General features: G+C 44.0%; 1 protein-coding gene across 5 annotated transcripts in view; it reads left to right on the top strand.

Moving 5' to 3' along the window:
- Window positions 1-19,455, top strand: part of cdk4 (cyclin dependent kinase 4) — a 48,301-nt gene that overhangs the window by 8,311 nt on the left and 20,535 nt on the right. For 3 of the 5 annotated variants that reach the window (XM_080218123.1, XM_080218125.1, XM_080218124.1), the window contains exons 2-6: window positions 9,032-9,289; window positions 12,653-12,788; window positions 14,549-14,716; window positions 15,200-15,309; window positions 18,773-18,823. In XM_080218123.1, the coding sequence (XP_080074249.1) occupies window positions 9,072-9,289; window positions 12,653-12,788; window positions 14,549-14,716; window positions 15,200-15,309; window positions 18,773-18,823 (683 nt within the window). In that variant the 5' untranslated portion in view covers window positions 9,032-9,071. The remainder of the gene's footprint in view (window positions 1-9,031; window positions 9,290-12,652; window positions 12,789-14,548; window positions 14,717-15,199; window positions 15,310-18,772; window positions 18,824-19,455) is intronic. The other 2 variants (XM_080218127.1, XM_080218126.1) reach the window with 1 other exon arrangement.

Below are 19,455 nucleotides of genomic sequence, written 5' to 3'. Positions count from 1 at the left end.
TTAAATGTATTCTTTGAATGCTAACCATTGCTTGTCTATCACTGTGGTAACTTGACCACAGAAATGTAGTCGAGCACATTTGTGATATTTGATTATCTTTTGAAATACAGTACAGAATGGACTCCGAACTGGAGGCAGCTAGTTTCACAGGCTCCTTGTGGTTGCAATAGAACACTACAGCACAAACAGGCCCTTCGGCCCACGAGTTGCGCCGATCACATCAACACCTACCAATCCGTAGACCTATCTATAACCCCCAAACCCATTAAATCCCATATACTCATCCAGAAGTCTTTTAAAAGACCCCAGCGAGTTCGCCTCCACCACCACTGACGGCAGCCGATTCCATTCACTCACCACCCTCTGAGTGAAAAACTTACCCCTAACATCACTTCTGTACTTGCCTCCCTGCACCTTAAACCTGTGTCCTCTCGTAGCAACCATTTCAGCCCTGGGAAATAGCCTCTGAGAATCCACCCTATCTATTCCTCTCAACATTTTATAAACTTCTATCAGGTCGCCTCTCAACCTTCGTCTCTCCAGGGAAAAGAATCCCAGCTCACTCAACCTAACTTCATAAGGCATGCCTCCCAGTCCAGGCAACATCCTTGTAAATCTCCTCTGTACCCTTTCAATAGCTTCTACGTCCTTCCTATAGTGAGGCAACCAGAACTGCGCACTGTACTCCAAGTGAGGCCTGACAAGGGTCTTATAAAGTTGCAGCATTACCTCCCGACTCCTAAACTCAATCCCTTGATTAATGAAGGCCAGTACACCATACGCCTTCTTGACCACATCCTCCACCTGCGAGGCTGATTTAAGAGTCCTGTGGACCCGGACCCCAAGATCCTTCTGCTCTTCAACGCTACTAAGACTCCTGCCCTTGATAGTGTACTCGTTCATCCCATTGGTTCTGCCAAAATTGACGACTACCCATTTACCCGCGTTGAAGTCCATCTGCCACTTCTCCGCCCAGTCCTGCATCCTATTTATGTCCTGCTGCAACTTCTGACATCCTTCCAGACCATCCACAACACCACCGACCTTCGTGTCATCGGCGAACTTACTAACCCATCCCTCCACTTCCTCATCCAGGTCATTTATGAAAATGACAAACAGCAAGGGTCCTAGATCAGATCCCTGGGGCACTCCACTGGTGACTGACCTCCATTCAGAAAAAGACCCATCCGCAACCACTCTCTGCCTTCTGCAGGCAAGCCAGTTCTGGATCCACAAGGCCAAAGGCCCTTGGATCCCATGCCCTCTCACCTTCTCAGGAAGTCTTGCATGGGGGACCTTATCAAACGCCTTGCTGAAGTCCATGTACACCACATCCACTGCATTTCCTTCGTCAATGTGTTCAGTCACATTTTCGAAGAACTCAACTAGGCTCGTAAGGCACGACCTGCCCTCGACAAAACCATGCTGACTATTCCTGATCATGTCAAACCTCTCCAAATGCTCGTAAATCTTGTCCCTCAGAAGCCTCTCCATCAGCTTACCAACCACTGAGGTCAGACTCACCGGTTGGTAATTTCCCGGGCTATCTCTGTTCCCGTTCTTGAAAATAGGAACCACATCTGCAATCCTCCAATCTTCCGGAACCTCTCCTGTCTCCATTGACGACGCAAAGATCATCGCCAGGGGCTCTGCAATCACTTCCCTCACCTCCCACAGTATCCTGGGGTACATCCCGTCTGGTCCCGGCAACTTATCTACTTGATAAAATTCAAAAGTTCTAACACATCCTCCTCCTTAATATCCACATACTCAATCTTTTCCATCTGCTGCAAATCCGTAGCAAAATCTCCCAGATCAGCTTCCACCGTGAATACTGAGGCAAAGTACTCATTAAGCACCTCTGCCATTTCTTCTGGTTCCACACAGACCTTTCCCCCTTCACCTTTTATAGGTCCTATCCCTTCTCTTCTCATCCTTTTACTTTTCACATATTTATAGAAGGCCTTGGGATTCTCCTTAATCTTACCCGCCAAGGTCTTCTCATGACCCCTTCTGGCTCTCCTAATTTCCCTTTTAAGCTCCTTTCTACAGTCCTTATACTCCTCAAGATCCTTAACCTCTCCTAGTTCCCTGAACCTTTTGTACACCTTCCCTTTCCTCCTGACTAGGTTCACCACAGCCTTCGTGCACCACGGTTCCCGCGACCTACCAAAACCCCCTTGTCTCATCGGAACGTTGTCATGCAGAGCTCCAGACAAACATTCCTTGAATATCCGCCACCTTCCTTCGGTACTTTTCCCTAAGAACACCTCCTTCCAGTTTATTTGTCCAAGTAACTTCCTGACTTCTTCATATCTCCCCTTACTCCAGACAAACACCTTCCTAGCCTGCCTGATCCTATCTCGTTCCAATGCAATTGTGAAGGAGATAGAATTATGATCATCATTCCCAAGATGCTCTCCTACCGAGAGATCCATCACCTGCCCTGGTTCATTTGCCAGTACCAGGTCAAGTACAGCCTCTCCTCTCGTAGGCTTATCCACGTACTGTGTCAGGAAACCTTCCTGAACATACCTAACAAACTCCTCCCCATCCAAACCCCTTACCCTTGGGATATTCCAGTCGATGTTTGGGAAGTTGAAGTCTCCCATCACGACAACTCTGTTATTAAAACATCTCTCCAGAATCTGTTTCCCTATCTGCACTTCAACCTCCCTGTCACTATTGGGTGGCCTATAGAATACACCCAGCAAAGTTTTCGACCCTTTGCTGTTCCTAACTTCCACCCACAGAGATTCTGTAGATAGTCCCTCCACGGCATCCTCCTTCTCTACAGCCATGACACTGTCCCTGATCAACAGTGCCACTCCTCCACCTCTTTTGCCTCCCTCCCTGTCCTTCCTGAAGCATCTGAATCCTGGCACCTGAAGTACCCAGCCCTGTCCCTGAGACATCCAAGTCTCCGTAATGGCCACCACATCACATTCCCAAGCAGCAATCCACACCCTAAGCTCATCTACCTTATTCACTACACTCCTGGCGTTAAAATAGATACACTTCAGCCCCTCAGTCTGGGCATTTCCCTTCTCCACCCCCTGTCTAACCTCCCTCTCATACTGCCTGCAGTCCTTCCCTACCTGGGAGCTAACCTCCTCCGTCCCAGTCTCCCCATCACAATTCCCAGAAAAGCCCACGTTACTGATGTCACTCAGGCATGCTCATATCCATATACATTTGAGGAGGAACTTCTTCACTCAAAGGGTGGTGAATCTCTGGAATTCTCTGCCCGTTGAAGTGGTGGAGGCTGCCTCGCTAAATATTTTTAAGAAGCGGGTTGATGGGTTCTTGATAAGAGAGGGGATTAAGGGTTATGGGGAGAGGGCGGGAAAGTGGAACTGAGCCACAACAGATCAGCCATGATCTTATTGAATGGCGGGGCAGGCTCGAAAGGCTAGATGGCCTACTCCTGCTCCTATTTCTTATGTTCTTATGTTCTTATAGCACTTGGAAACATCATGAAACTCGTGGTTCAACTATACATCAGACTTTCGGGAGCTTTGCAACTGTGCTGTGACCTGTGTAGTGCCACTGGTGACTCAGTAGACAGAGGCTTATTTTGGTGGAGCTGGACTTGGGATTGTTAGGGACCAGCTCAGATATGTTATGAAGTTGACCTAGACATCAACTTTTTTGATTTTGGTATTAGGGTGAGCATAAGGTGTTTCACCAGGTATGATTTCAACTGATCCATGCTCTTATTAAACTTTATTTTTAACAATGCAGATAAAATGTAACAGAATTAGCATAACCTTTACCAATTTAAATACTTAAACATGGCAAAGTATAATTTTTTTAAACAGCTATCCATCTCTACGGTTCCAATTTAATCAGTACCCTATAGACTGAACACATTCAGAACCAGTTAGCACCAAAAACAGATGTGCCCCCATGGATGTTAGATTTCCATTCTTTTAAAACCTCTGGACAGAGATCAAGACAGACCTCTGTCCCTCATACTCTCATCTCAAGAGAGAGATCCACCCCCAAACAACAGAATCTCAAGGAGATTTATTTCCTGGCAGATTCCAGTCTCCAAATCCAGAGAGGAAAAGAGGCCCTGCTTTCCAAACTCCAAGCAGCACCCACGCTTAATTTCTGTGTAAGCCTAGCTCCATCCAGTTATGATTGTTCTGTCAATCAACCTGATCAAGTCTGAATCTGCAAAACACTAAACAGCAGAACAGCAATAGTCCAGATTAAAACAAACATTCTAGCAATTAGGAGCAGATATGTTGCTGCAGTGACAATGCGGTGTTGCTGGATACAGACCTAGCGGCACTGGTGTATTAAAACCAAAGATTCTTAAACCACTTTTTGGTTGAGAATAACCCGAGGCAGCAGTCGTTGATTACTGCAAAAATTCCTTGCATAGACGGTAATTTTAGATTGAAATGTCTCTCCTTCCCACTCTCTTGCTTTGACATTGGACGTAGCTGATACAGGTGAGTTGAATTCCCAGCTGCTAAGAGTCCAGTAGTTGTTTGTGGGGTGATATGATATTGGAGCCAGAACCATGAGAGCTTGGTCCCTAAAATATCACCTGCCATTCTCCCCGATTCTCCAGCTTGCTCTGCTAAAGTATTTGAAGCTGGATCAAAAGGTGCTGTCAGCACATGGCATATTCTATTCCTTTGCATAAACTCTTGGAACAAATCACTTGTAAATGTCGTACCATTATCAGAAACGAGAAAATCTGATAAACCATGAGTTGCAAAAGCAAAAACTTGGCATAGCTTTTCTATTACAGTGGGCAGATGTGTACTTCTAACCATTTTGAAATATGGGTCTATGATGGCTAAAAACATACGAGCCATGAAAAGTCCTGCAATCAGGCCACTCCCATGGATGGAGTGGTGCTGGTGCCACCATCTTGTTGATATGACATGTCAGAATAGGATTTCACCTTTATTCCCCCAAGCCATGATCCACATTAGGGTCACAAAACATAACGACCTGGCTAAACTCTTCACTCAGGTTTCTCCCAAATGAAACTTGAACTTCATGCAAAACTTGTGAATGACAAGGGGGTTGGGTGACCTCTTGGGACCCCCAAAGGATGCAACCACTTTTTGCATTTGGTCTCAACAGGCCAGCCCAGCATAAGGAATCTCTCCATCTCCAGTGTCCCCAGCATCTCGGGTGTCAGTCTCCATTAAATTTGATTCACTCCACATGATATCAAGAAATGGTTGGAGGCACTGGATGCTGCAAAGGCAGTGGGTCCTGATAACATTCTGGCATTGGTACTGAAGACTTCAGAACTTGCTGCTCCCCTAAGCCAAGCTCTTCCAGTATAGTTACAACACTGGCATCTACTTGCCAATGTGGTATACTGTCCAGTTATGCCCAGTACACACTGCATAGGACAAATCCAACCCAGCCAATTACCACTCAATCAATCTACTCTCAATCAGCAGTAAAGCGATGGGCCATCAACAGCACCATCGAGCAGCACCTGTTCAGTGATGCCCAGTTTGGGTTTTGCCAGGGTCATTCAGCTCCTGACCTCACTACAGCCTTGGGTCAGACATAGACAAAAGAGCTGAATAGTGAGGTGAGAGTGACGGGCTTCATTCGACCGAGTGTGATATCAAGGAGTCCTAGCAAAACCTAGAATCAAATGGGTATTGCAGGTAAACCCTCTGCTGGTTGGTCATACCTGGTACATAGTTGGTTGTGGAGGGTTAGTCATCTTGGCTCTAGGACATCTCTGCAGGAGTCCCTCAGGACAGTGTCCTGAACACAACCATCAGCTACTTCATCAGTGGGGTTAGAAGTGGAGATGTTCACCGATTGCGCAAATGTTCAGCACCATTTGCATCTCCTCAAATACTGAAGCAGTCCATGTTCAAATCCAACAAGATCTAGACAATTTCCAGGCTTGGGCAAGGAACACTCGCGCCATACAAACAAAGTCGGAACAGCTTTCCAAAACACCAGGGTCTCTAGGCAAGCCACCAACAGCAGATTTTCTCCCCCGGCCCAAAGGCTTTCTTTCTGATGACCAGCAAAATTTCCAAAACCTGAGAGAGACTTTTCAGCTTGATGCCCCCTTCTAAAACTAAAACTCATCACCTGACCTGCCAACCATTTTTTCCCTTAACAATACAGAGTCGTAAACGTAAACAAATAAACTCCCATTTAAGAAGCAATAAAAGGACATCTCCAGTCAGGCTGGCAACATAATGAAAAAAAACAGCTGAAGCCAAAAAGGCCTGCTTACAACTACAGAAAAACTTTAGGAAAAAGCCCCTTAATGGTGCACCAATGTCACACCTGGATGAGTGCAGCTCAAGAAACTTGACAACTGCAGGACAAAGCAACCTGCTTGATTGGTACCACACCCACTCCCCCCCTCCAGTGATGCTCAGTAGCAGCAATGTATACTATCCACAAGATGCACTGCAACAATTCACCAAAGATCCTTAGCACCTTCTATGACCGCTTCCATCTAGAAGGGCAAAGGCAGCAGATATATGGAAACACCACCACCTGCAGCTTCCCCTCTGAGCCACTCACCATCCTGATTTGGAAATATATTGCCATTCCTTCGCTGTCATTGGATCAAAATCCTGGAATTTCCTCCCTAACAACATTGTGGGTCAACCCCTAGCGCACAAACTGCAGCTTTTCAAGAAGGCAGCTCACCACCACCACCACCTCAAGGGCTACTAGGGATGGGCAGTAAATGCTGGCCAGCCAGCGATGCCCATGTCCCATGAGTGAATTTAAAAAAAAAACCTGGGGGGTGGAACAGGATGGTGGTCTGTCTGTCGCTAGAGAATTTGAAAGTGTCTCGAGCAAGAAAATTGATTCTGAAGGAAATCATATCTTGGATGGCATATCTGGTAAAGGAAGACCAGTCAATGCATCTGTATTTGCATTGTCCTTTGTCTTCCCTGTTCTGTTCATGTTGTCAGCTTACTAATATAACTTTGCATGAACCTGGTGTGATATCCTCACTGAGGCCATGGGAGGAATACACTTGGGATTCACTGAAAAAACTCAGTGGCTTGTGGGCAATATATATAGTGAATGAACAACCATAAGGGTACTGATGAAACTGTTACAGCAAAGATGGTGGCTAGGCACACCTTGTCTAACCGCGATTATCCCTCCTCTGCTGTTGTCAGTATACGTGATGCAAAACCAATGGATTTTTCTGACTCGTACTCCCATCAATGAGAGTCTTGCTGCAACACCTTGCGGTCAGGTATCGCATGACAGAATGAGTTATCTGTCTTGATCAAAGTGAACCAGCAGATTAGCTGCTTGTAACAGTGCATTCGGGTCCTTGAAAGCTTACTATAACAACCATCATACCTTTTCTAATGTAGCCTCCCAGTCTACCTCTGCCAGCTTGCCCTTCATACCTTTGTAGTTTCCTTTGTTTAGTACAAAGACCCTAGTTTTGGATTGAACTATATCACTTTGAAACTTAATGTAAAATTGGATGGCACAGTGGTTGACGCTGTTGCCTCTCGGCACCAGGGACCCGGCTTCAGTTCCGGCCTTGGGTCACTGTCTGTGTAGAGTTTGCACGTTCTCCCATAATCCAAAGATGTGTGGGTTAGGTAGATAGAATGGTCATGCTAAATTGCCCCTGTCAGGGGGGCTAGCTAGGGTAGGTATGTGGGGTTATGGGAATAGGGCTGGGTGGGATTGTGGTCAGTGCAGACTTGACGAGCCAAATGACTGCCTTCTGCACTGTAGAGATTCTATGAATTATGTTATGGTCGCTCTTGCCTAAAGGCTCCTTTACAATGAGGTTATTAATTAGCCCTTTCTCGTTACAATACGTGGTCTTAAAAAATGTTCTCTAGTTTTGTTCCTCAATATTTTTCTAGAAAACCATTGTATGTGCATTCCAGGAATTTGTTGTCTTCAACATTGGTGTTAGTTGTGTTTTACGCAGTCAATAGATTGAAGTCCCCCATGATTGCTGTGGTTTCATGTCACATGCATCTCTTTCCTGATTATACCACATCCTACATTACCACTATTGTCGTGGCTTATAAAAAACATGGGTTTGTTGCCCCTTGCTGTTGCATGGCTACACCAAAACTTATTCTGCATCTTGATCTTCTGATCTAAGATCCTCTCTCACTAATGTACTGATTCCATCCTTTATTAAGTGTGCTACCTTTTGTTTTAACCTGTCCTTCCTAAATGCTGAATATCCTTGAACTTTCAGTTCCCAGCCTTGATAACTTTGCAACCACCCCTCTAATGGCAATTACTTCTATTTGGGCTGTCAATTGATCTGCATTATTACAAATGCTGTGTATGTTCAGACTTATTGCCTTTAATCTAGCCTTGCTATTTTCACAATCTCTAGCTTAACTGCTGGCACACTTAGTTTGTACGCTCTGTCCCTTCCTGCCACATTCTGATGATAATTCCTCTTGTAAACTATTACAGAGAAGGTTATAACATCAACCCCAACCATTTTAGCTTTCAAGCCCTTTCTGCTGTCCTAGTTAAACTGGTCTCAGCACAGTTGAAGTGAAGGCATTCTAATTGTGGTTGATTCTTAAAGCTCCTTCTGAAATGGCATTGTAAGCCACTCAGTTCATGGGCAATAAATGCTGGCCTGCTAGCAATACTCATGTCGCATGAATGAAAAAGAAACTGAGATATTGGCATGGCTGGCATTTACATTCTTAATTCATACTTGAAAAGGTGGTGGTGAGCCACTGTCTTGATCGCTCAGGTCTGTGGTGAAGGGCTCCCACACTGATGAGAGAGAAGGAGTTCCATGATTTTGACCCAGTGGTGATGAAGGAAATGCTAATATATTTAGATTAGGATGGTGTGTGAAGCTTGGATGGGAGCTTGCAGATGGTGGCATTCCCTTGTGCATGTTGCCTTGTCCTTCTAGCTATTCAAGATTGTTGGTTTGGGGCCTGTTGTGAATAATAGGTGTTTGAGCATTATCCTGGCAAGTGACTGCGAAAAGTGAAAGTAGGCCTGTTTTATTGTTTTAAATGCTTTTTTTTTTCTCTTCCAGGTGATAGTGAGGAGGTGAAAGGCCTGTGCTTGGTGGGACAATGGAGCAGAGTTCCGTCACTGAATATGAGCCGGTGGCAGAGATTGGAGGAGGAGCCTATGGCACTGTCTATAAGGCACGAGACTCGCGGAGTGGGAAATTTGTCGCTTTGAAAAATGTGCGGGTCCAGAGGGATGAAGATGGTCTGCCACCATCAACCGTGAGGGAAGTGGCCCTCCTGAAGCGGTTGGAGCACTTTGATCATCCCAACATTGTGAGGTGGGGGTGCTTGGACTTCGACCCTGGGTTTGGTCTTTGTGGGTCTGATGGATGCCACCTTGCTGTGCCTTTGGATCGTTGTGGCTGTTGCAGGGAGGGAGCAGTGGTGCTGTATGGGGAGGGGTTTGCCTGATGGAAGGATATTCCACTGAGTAGATTTTACACTTTTTCTTCAGTGAGTAGCACACTTTCCACTCAGATTGCAGGTTAGGATCCCACTGGAGATTTTGAACACAAGTCTAGGCTGATATTCCCAGTGCAGCACTGAAGGAGCATTGCACTGTCATAAGTGTTGCCTTTCCAATGGGGTGCTCAACTGAGGCTCCGTCTACCCCTTGGGTGGATGTAAAAGATCCATTGGCTGCTATTTTGAAAAAGATCTATCCCCAAAGTCCTGCACTGCGTGGTAAGATGCCATGAGGTAATGCCTCTTACGCTGCTAGATTCTGGGTGATTTCTTAAGTTAGGTGGACAACCTGTTGGGATGGAGGTGAGGTGGTGTCTTTAATTCTTGAGACGGCATGTCAACAAAAGCTGAAGCAGCTTCCTTTAAAATCAGCTGCAAGATTTTAAGGACATAACATGGAAGAGAAGGTTATATCGTGGTCAACTTTGGAATTGAGTAGACAAACAGCAGAGTTGCCTGTCCATGTGATCTGTGCAACTTTACAACTCTATTGTGGTTGGAGAAGTTAAAGCTTAACTGGAGTGCTGTCAGCCGATTGGTTGATGTCAAAACAGACATGCAGCACCACCTGGATTGTATTTGGGTCCATTGTTGTGTGCTGATCAATTTCTGGGTTATCAAGTGGTCAGAAATACATCCAAATTGATCCTTCACAAGCACAGTTACAGATGAACGTAGCCACTGAATATTAACCATTGCTTACCATTGTTACTCATTAAAGGTCTTTTTTGTTATAAAAGATTGTCTTTTGGAATAACATCCACACCAGTGCTACCCCAGAGGTTGATAGATCAGACTTTGAGTGGTCTCTTTGGTGTCGCGTTACCTGGATGTTCTAGTTACAGGATTCAGTGAACAAGAACACTTGAATAATTTGGAAGCAACATTGAAACGTCTTCAACCACGTGGTCTGTGTATCAAGAAAGAAAGCTGTGACTTTTATCGGGCCTCAGTCCAGTACTTGGGTCACGTTATTGATAGTAAAGACCTACATAAAACACCTAGGAAGATGAATGCTATTTTAGAAGCACCATATCTGATAAACGTGACACAGTTGAGGTCCTGTGGCAGATTTGTTCCTAACTTGGCTATATTACTGAAACCATTGCATACTTTACTGTGTGAAACAGTCACGGGGATTGGACGGCAGAATGTGAGACTTTGTAGTTGTTTGAAGTATTGGTTCATTTTAATCCAAAACTACCATTACTGCTTACTTGCAATGCTTCACATCTTATGCCTTTGGGAGTAGAATGACTTTTTTTTTCTTTGCACGCTCAGACTAATGCTGAATTTAACTGCTCTTCTAGAAAAAGAAGCATAGAGTATATAAGGTGCGCAATGGTTTCATCACTATTTAGATAGTCATCATTCTAGACTGGTCATAGATGCTTCACTATTATTTTTGGGCCGTATAAAGGCATACCATAGTTAGCTGCTAGTCGATTACAAAGATCATCATTGATCTTAACTGCACACTCCTGCTAAAAGTATCATCAATCAGATGCTGACCATCCTTGCCTTTTAACCTATTGAGCAGATGCCACCAACTAGTTTTACTTTTTTTTTGCTAGTAAATCATAAGTCCGTGATAGCTTCTCAAGTTCAGAGACATGTATCAGAAATGATCTAATGATAGGGAAGGTGATGGATATGGTATTGAAAGAAATTGTAGCTGGAACATGTCCACATCTTGGTTTGAAACTATGGGTGGGATTTTACGGCCTCATTTGTCCCAAAACTGTAAAATCCTGAGTGAGGTCAACGGACACTTCCTTTGCCTGCTCTGATTCCCGTGGCAGGCGAGGTGGTAAAATTCTGGCACGTGTCAAAAAAACTTGTTGACCATCCAAGGTGGGTGTCTTTCATGGGCATTCCAAGTGATCGTTCCTTCTAGTCTGCATGTTCTTGAACAACTATACGAAGGACGTTCTGGTATAGTCCAAACGAAGGAATTAGCAAGTTATTTTTGGTGGCCGAACCTGGATACTCAGATTGAAGAAAAGGTGTGATGGTGTCAATACTGTGCATGAAGAAATACACCATGTCTCCTTTACATTCTTGAGGTGGCCTGAAATGCTATGGCAACAACTGCATGTAGATTTTGCCAGTCTGTTTGAGAGTTACATGTTCTTTAATCGTTGATGCACACTCAGTGGCCAGAAGTTATCGTGAGATCTACTACATTAAACCATCGAATAACTTGAGAAAATATTTGCAAGATTTGATAAAACCAAAACAGATTGTTAACGATAATAGTTCACTTTGTAAGAATTTGCAGAGTATCTCAGTATTCAACATACAAACTCCACATCTTGTCCATCAACCAGTGGATTAGCTGAAACATTCGAACAATCCTTGAAATGTTCTTTAAAGGTTTCAAAAAGTACAAGGTTTGTTATCACTTTGTGTGAAAAGCTCTTTGACATCTTGTAGAAGCCCTGAACTACTCAAGTTGAGAACTGTTTTATTTATTACCTCATGAAATTTGAAAGCATCAACAATCATCTCCAGTTGCTAGATGAGAAGTGAAGGTAAAACCACACTCAATTTAATGTGGGGTTCGAGTGTAAGCGTGTAATTATGTCACAAGTAAGAAATGAGTACCAGCCGTAGTTTTCATGAAAACAGGTCCAATTTCTTTCACTGTTCAAACCAACTAGTTCGGTAATGCCACGCTGATCTATTGTTGTCATCTCAAAATTACTTCTCAGTACTAACTTTAGTCCTCTGGAAGACCTGATAATATCTTGGCTACTATACCACGTGAGAATGATGCAGAATCACTTCCCAGAAAAGTCAGTTCTGAATCATACTTAAGGATAAGAAGAGCCAAATTCCAGGACGTCGTATGCAAGGAAAAGATGAATGGATGTCATCCTGATTGACTTTCTTCTTGACTGTGTATAGTGACTAATGCATCATTATTAATCCTATGTATAACGTCATAGTAATTTGTTTTCATGACCACACGAGGGGGAAGAGAAGTTATTTAAAAGGGTTGCAGGTTGCTTTAAGAGCTGATGATGTGATTTGGTGCTGTCATTAAGGTGTTGCACAGCCAGCTGTTTTACTTTTTGGTTTGTACTCTGTTGTTAAAACATTACAGGGATTGACCTTGTTATATCGCGTTCCCTGGTCTGACAGTGATTGTCTGTCTTTCCATGTTGCTGCAGGTTATTTGATGTGTGTGCAACAGTGAGGGCAGACCGAGAAACCAAAGTCACTCTGGTGTTTGAGCATGTTGACCAGGACCTGAAAACCTATCTGGAGAAGGCTCCATCGCCAGGTCTACCAGCAGAGACTGTGAAGGTAAAGAACGTTTCAAGGCAGATCTGCTGCTCTCCCAACTGACCGACCTGCCATTGACTGAAAAAAAAGGCTGTGATTGGTGTGCCTGCCATTGATTCTCATTGCGTCATAGATGGCAGTGAGGACCTTGACAAAAACTTACTGTCTGAATTAGTGTTGAGTTCAGAGAATACATTTTGTATCTCTGCTGAAACTTGTCTTCATGTAATTTGGCTTGAAATAGAATTGACTTTATATGCAAGTCAAAAACTCCCAGCCCCTCTCTAAGGTAATGTGAAGTACAAACAGAAAATGCTGGCGATGCACAGTTGACATCTGTGACAAGTAAAGACAAGTTACCTATGCTTCTTTCTAGTTCAGCAAAGCCTGGATTTCAAAATTATCATCCTTGTCGGAGGTGTGGTAGATTGTGAGGAAGGGTGTCGAAGTTTGCAGGGTGACTTGGACAGGTTGCAGAGCTGGGCCGCGAGGTGGCGGATGGAGTTTAATGCGGAGAAGTGTGAGGTAATCCATTTCGGTAGGAATAACAGATGTGTTGAGTATAGGGCTAACGGGAGGACTTTGAATAGAGTGGAGGAGCAGAGGGATCTAGGTGTATGTGTACATAGATCCCTGAAAGTTGGGAATCAAGTAGATAAGGTAGTTAAGAAGGCGTACGGTGTCTTGGCGTTTATTGGTAGGGGGATTGAATTTAGGAGTCGCAGCGTCATGTTGCAACTGTACACAACTCTGGTGCGGCCGCACTTGGAGTACTGTGTGCAGTTCTGGTCCCCACATTACAGGAAGGATGTGGAGGCTTTGGAGAGGGTGCAGAGGAGGTTTACCAGGATGTTGCCTGGTATGCAGGGGAGGTCCTATGAGGAGAGACTGAGGGATTTGGGGTTGTTTTCACTGGAAAGAAGGCGGCTAAGAGGGGATCTTATAGAAACATATAAGATGATTAGAGGTTTAGATAGGGTGGATGGTGATAGCCTGTTTCCTCGGATGGAGAAATCTAGCACGAGGGGGGCATGGCTTTAAATTAAGGGGGGGTAGTTATAGGACGGATGTCAGGGGCAGGTTCTTTACCCAGAGGGTGGTGAGGGACTGGAATGCCCTGCCTGCTGCAGTTGTAAATGCGCCTAGTTTGGGGGCGTTTAAGAGATTGGTGGATAGGTTTATGGACGAAAAGGGATTGGTTTAGATTAGTGGGTCAATGTTTTTTTTTAAAAAATAAGACTGGTCGGCGCAACATTGTGGGCCGAAGGGCCTGTTCCGCGCTGTTATGTTCTATGTTGTGTTCAAATCACTCCATGGCCTTGCACCTTTCTATCTCTGTAATCTCCAACTCCCGCATCCCTTTACGATCCCTGCACTTCTTCAATTCTGGCCTCCTTGTGTATTCTCTGATCCATCACCACTATCGTTGACAACTGCCCGGGCCTTAAACTCTGAAATTCTCTGCCCCTTTTTAGGATACCACTTGAAACCTCTTGACTTTAGCTTTTAGTCACTTTCCTTAATATCTCCTTGTGTGACTGTTAAATACTGTTTGATAATTGCTCCTGTGAAACATCTTGATTTTTATCATGGTATGGGCACTACGTAAAATGCAAGTTGTTTGTGACCTTGTGGATGTGAACCCTATGCTCTGTCTTGTTTTACCTAAACATCCTTCACGAGCCCTGGATGTGTGTGGTTTGAGGGGGTGGAAGTGGATTTGTGTTCAGCCCCTATATACAACTTCTCCTAATGGAATTGCCATTCTTATTTTTGGGCAGGATTTGATGAACCAGTTGCTGAAAGGCCTGGCGTTCCTTCATTCCCACAATGTGGTGCACCGCGACCTGAAACCAGAAAACATTCTGGTGACCAGCCGGGGACAGGTGAAGCTGGCTGACTTTGGCCTGGCTCGTATCTACAGCTGTCAGATGGCCCTCACTCCAGTGGTAAGCACAAGGCTGCAGTTGAAGCTTGTTGTAAGCCATGTGGAGGGGGTAACTTGGATGCTGGAAGAGGCGAATTGGTACTGGGGGCATATGGACCAGGGAAGTCACCAATTCAAATCCTACTTCCAGGCTGGGTGAAATGGTCCTGGTGGCAATTGGGTTGCTGGTTGGTGTGCCTCAACTGGGATTCAATTGGATGGCTCTTTCAAAGAACCAGCACCGGCACAATTGACTTGAATGGCTTCCTTCTGTGCTGTACTGTTTGATACTTGCTGCCCGTATTCCTCAATAGCCTTGCCCAATTTTTTTAAAAAAAATCTATGAATCTCGGTCTTAAACTCCAATTCACCCTCCATATCTGCAGCCTTTCGAAGAGAGGGTTGGGAAAAGAGTAGGAGAAGATTGTATTGAGAATCCTAAATGACGCCATAACTCTTGTTACTTTTATGCTTGATTGCAATCTGATGTGTATGACTCCACCAGGTGGTGACCCTCTGGTACCGTGCCCCGGAGGTACTATTGCAGGCAACGTACGCCACTCCTGTTGACTTATGGAGCACAGGCTGTATCTTTGCTGAGATGTTTCGACGAAGGTTAGTACTGAACAAAACCTGTTTCTCAAAAGATAGAGCCACGGAGTGTAGTGTTCTTCAAGACAGTTTATGATACAGATCCAGCTGGTTTATTTACTGATGCAAACTAGAGATTATAACCATGGTGCTGATGTTCCAGTTCAATATTTTCCTGGTACTAGAGAAATGATGGCTTCAGAATTTCCCACCTTTTATGGGTAGCTTTTTTTTAAAAAAGAAAGTTCGTATTCTACCTCTTTCCTCTGAGCTGTCACACAGTATCACAGCTGGATTTCTGGATCCCGTCACTATACAGTGACTTCCCGGAGAGTTGAATTATATCCTTTGGAATTCAGTTAATGCATCACACATGATTGATTCCTGAGTGAGGTGACTGTGCCTTGGACAGCTGTGGGCTTTTACCCTACAAAGGGAGCAGATGAGTGAGTGGATTTGGAGGGGACCAAAATGGGTTGGGGAGATTCCCAGTTAAAGCCAGGTCAAATGTCATAGTTTTAGCTCGTGTCTCGCAATTGTGCAACTGTCTCCCCAAACTGGATAACTCCGAATTATGCAGACTAAAGGGTTTGGAATTTTGTGTATTTTATGTTTTGAATTTTGCTTGCAGATTCTTTTGAAGTGGGTAAGTACTTTAATTTTTATTTTAGATCTGTTGCTTGGGTTAACTAAAGAAATTAACAATGCGTTTGTGCAGTGTGGCACAGTTGGACCGATGAATGTCAATTTTGTATCATCCTTTTTCTTTTCTCCAGTCAAGCTAGAAAGAATCCATATACCATGGCTCCAGTGTATTAAGTGGGCTACTTGCAGAGCCTCTTTTTATTTTAGTGTGACTGGAGGAGAAGCCTTGCATAATTCTGTTGCTGCCATCCAGAAATGACTGCTATCTAGAAAAGCATAGTTTGAATTTCTATACTACACCAGTCCTTGGCAGATTTACATTTGAGAGGATATGTGTTGAGAATTAAGTGTGCCTTCCATTGCTGCTGCTCCAGTGGGCTTGTAATCTCAAAAGTTGAGTATTGAGGGAAGTCTGAATTTCATGACATTGTCATTCTATTGCATTAGGTGCTATAGATTCATAGATGCTGTCAATTATTTCAGTACAATCTGGAAATTTTGGTAGGGTCTCTTGCTTGGGAGAAATGCAGCAAATAATATGTTTTAAAAAGTAGCTTAGCCATAGAACTCATGCCCAGGCTTCTTTCAAGATGATGCTTTGAACTAATCTGTTACTTGTTTAATTAAAGTTTATGTATTAGTCACAAATAAAGCTTGCATTAACACTGCAATGAAGTTATTGTGAAATTCCCCTAATTGCCACAGTTCAGCACCTGTTTGGGTCAATGCACCTAACCAATGGAGGAGCCAAGTCAGCCAATTCAAACACTCTCGACTATTTTCCCATCCCGCCTGTCATGGGAATCATAGCAGATGGGCGGGACATAGACCATGCAAAGGCTTATTGGTCTTGGGCAGTATTTTCTGACCTTGGCGCAAGCGTGGCTGGATAATCCTGCCCTTAATCTTGGTGTGAATTTTATTCACCTGTCTGTCAGATTTGACTTCTACCTTTTAGTGTGCAATTATTTAAAATCCAAATTATTGGGGCTTTCAATTTATCAGCTTTATTTATTGTAAAGTTTTTTTAAAATCTGGAACTTATCAAAGAATTTCCAATAGTATTAGCAAAAAGTATTTGGAGGGGGAGTTTAACACTGCCAGACAAGCTGGGCCACCTCCCTGACTCAGCATGAAGTTGTGTACGGGAGCCACAGAGAGACAACCTGCCTTAGGCATTCTCCTGGCAGACATTGAAGGGTAGTTTTCAGTTTGTACCAGTTTTGAAACTTGTTCTTGTATATGTATGGCGTGTTGTGGCCTGTCCCTATGTACAAACCAGGGACCGCAACTGAATTCTGCATGACTTGCAGACTTTTGTATTTACCCTTAGCAACAAGCACAGTAGCAGCTGTTGTCTGTGTGCATCTTAAAGTGACATGGCTTCATTTGAGGGAGATTTTTTTTATCTTTCCTACAAATTAAAGGACTCGTTAGTGTAGTTTTAATCCTTTTGCCTTTTTGTGCCAATCATATATATGACTGTCTTTAACTAATATCTTTTTCCATTGGTTCAACTTAGTCAAGTTGTCTGACTGCATGCTCTCTGATTTTTCACATTGTGTTTACAACAGCTTGCACTTAGTGTTCAGGCTCCTTTTACTCTGCCTCAACACTACATAATCTAAACCTCCAACTAGAATGATGTGCTGCACCAGCGTGAATGCTTTTCATTTTCTTCATCCTGTAGTTTTATTCATTGAAATGTGGGTGTTACTGGCAGAGCCAGCATTTATTGCCCTTGAAGATGATTTCTTGAATTTGCCTCCTTGAACCACTGCAGTCCATGTGGTGCAGGTATGTTGACAGTGCTGTTAGGGGATTCCAAGTTTCTGACCCCGTGACAAGTGAAGGAACAGATGATTTATTTCTAAGTCTGGTGTTTGACTGGGTGGTGTTCGTATGTGCCTGCTGCCTTTATCCTTCTAGGTAGTGGAAGTGCTGTCAAAGGAAGCTTGGCAAGTTGCTGCATTGCATTTTGCAGATCTCTTAAACCACCACATTGTGCTTCATTGCCTTGGAGGCAACTATTTGCTGTGCCATCCATCTAGGACCTGGCTGTTCCTTCACTTGGGATACTCCACACCCAACAGTGAAGTCTTGCATGGGATTTGAACACAGGTTTCCTCTAATCCAGCTGCTGCTGCCCCCCCCCCCCCACCTTTTCCCTCAGCAGAGTTATTGAGATCTGTCCTGAATAAAGGTTGAACAGAGCTTCCATATAGGCAAGCAGGTTGCATGTCTCTCCCCAACAGCACTGAGATGAACCTTTTTTTATTGAGTGTAAGTCTTTCTTTTGTTCCTTTTTACGCTGGTTATATTGGTAGCACTCTCCTCGAGTCAGAAGGGTTCAAGTTCCACTCCAGGACTTGAGCACAAAAATCAATGTTGATACTCCAGTGAAGTGTTGACGGAGTGTTCAACTGTTGGAGATGCTGTCTTTTGGATGAGATATTAAACCAAGACCTTGTCCACTAGAGGGAAGGCCTAAAAGCACTATTTTGATGAGCAAGGGGAGTTATCCTCTGTCCAAACCAATGTTACTGACAAAACAGATTATCTGGTCTTATCACATTGCTTTTTGTGAGAGCTTGCCTTGCGCAAATTGGCTGCTGCATTGCAACAATGATTGGACCCCAAAAGTACATTATTGGCTATAAAGTGCTTTGGGGTGTCATGTGATCATGAAATGCGCTAAATAAATGCACGTCCTTTTTTCCTCTAACTCTTTCTCCAAAAGTGGTTCACGTCTTGGAGATTTCTTACTGTGAATGGAGGTATGTTGAACCAGTGAGGTTTTAGTATTCGAATGAAGTGTAACTAACTGACTGTCTTTTTGCAGGCCCTTGTTTTGTGGGAAATCGGAAGCTGACCAACTAGGAAAGATTTTTGAGTAAGTGTATTTCATCTGTACCAGTGGATTTCCAATTCCACAGTGAGTGGGGCCCCAGACTAGGCTGAGGTTTGTCCTGGGGTGCATAGTGCAACTCGGGGTGGAGGGGGCGGGGGGAAGCTCTGGGAAAGGGGAAGCCAAAGATTTCAGGCTTGATAGAGAAAGGTAGCACTAACGTGTATGGAAAATGGCTGAAATATTTTAACTTGTTGAGTTTGTGATCTTTTGGCCAATAGTTATCGCTTAATCAACATCCCAACATAGAGTCTTGTCATTAACTTGTTGCTTGCTGTGCGCAAAATTAGCTGCTGCATTTCCTATATTGCAACAAAGACTACATTTCAGAAGTGCGTCATTGACTGTAAAGTGCCTTGAGATGTCCTGAGGTTATGAAAGGCGCTGAATATATGCAAGTCTTTTTTTGTTTTGACTGATTAGTGGTTTGGTCCCCTTGCACCTCATTCGTTGCTGGCCCTAATTGATGAAAGATTTCTGACCAATGACCTCTGAGAAAATTGGTGCACTGCATTGGCTAAAGGCGCAAATCTTCTATTATAATTGAATCTTCTAGTTGTTCCTGGTTTTAGCGTGGCTGTTCGACACTGGTAATTGAGAATGGGAACTTCTCTGCT

The sequence above is a fragment of the Carcharhinus amblyrhynchos genome, chromosome X (assembly GCF_965287045.1).
Source record: "Carcharhinus amblyrhynchos chromosome X, sCarAmb.v2.hapA, whole genome shotgun sequence".
Classification (NCBI taxonomy): Eukaryota; Metazoa; Chordata; class Chondrichthyes; order Carcharhiniformes; family Carcharhinidae; genus Carcharhinus; species Carcharhinus amblyrhynchos.
Note: the sequence above shows the minus strand (reverse complement) of the source record. Positions and strands in the feature narration are given on the sequence as shown.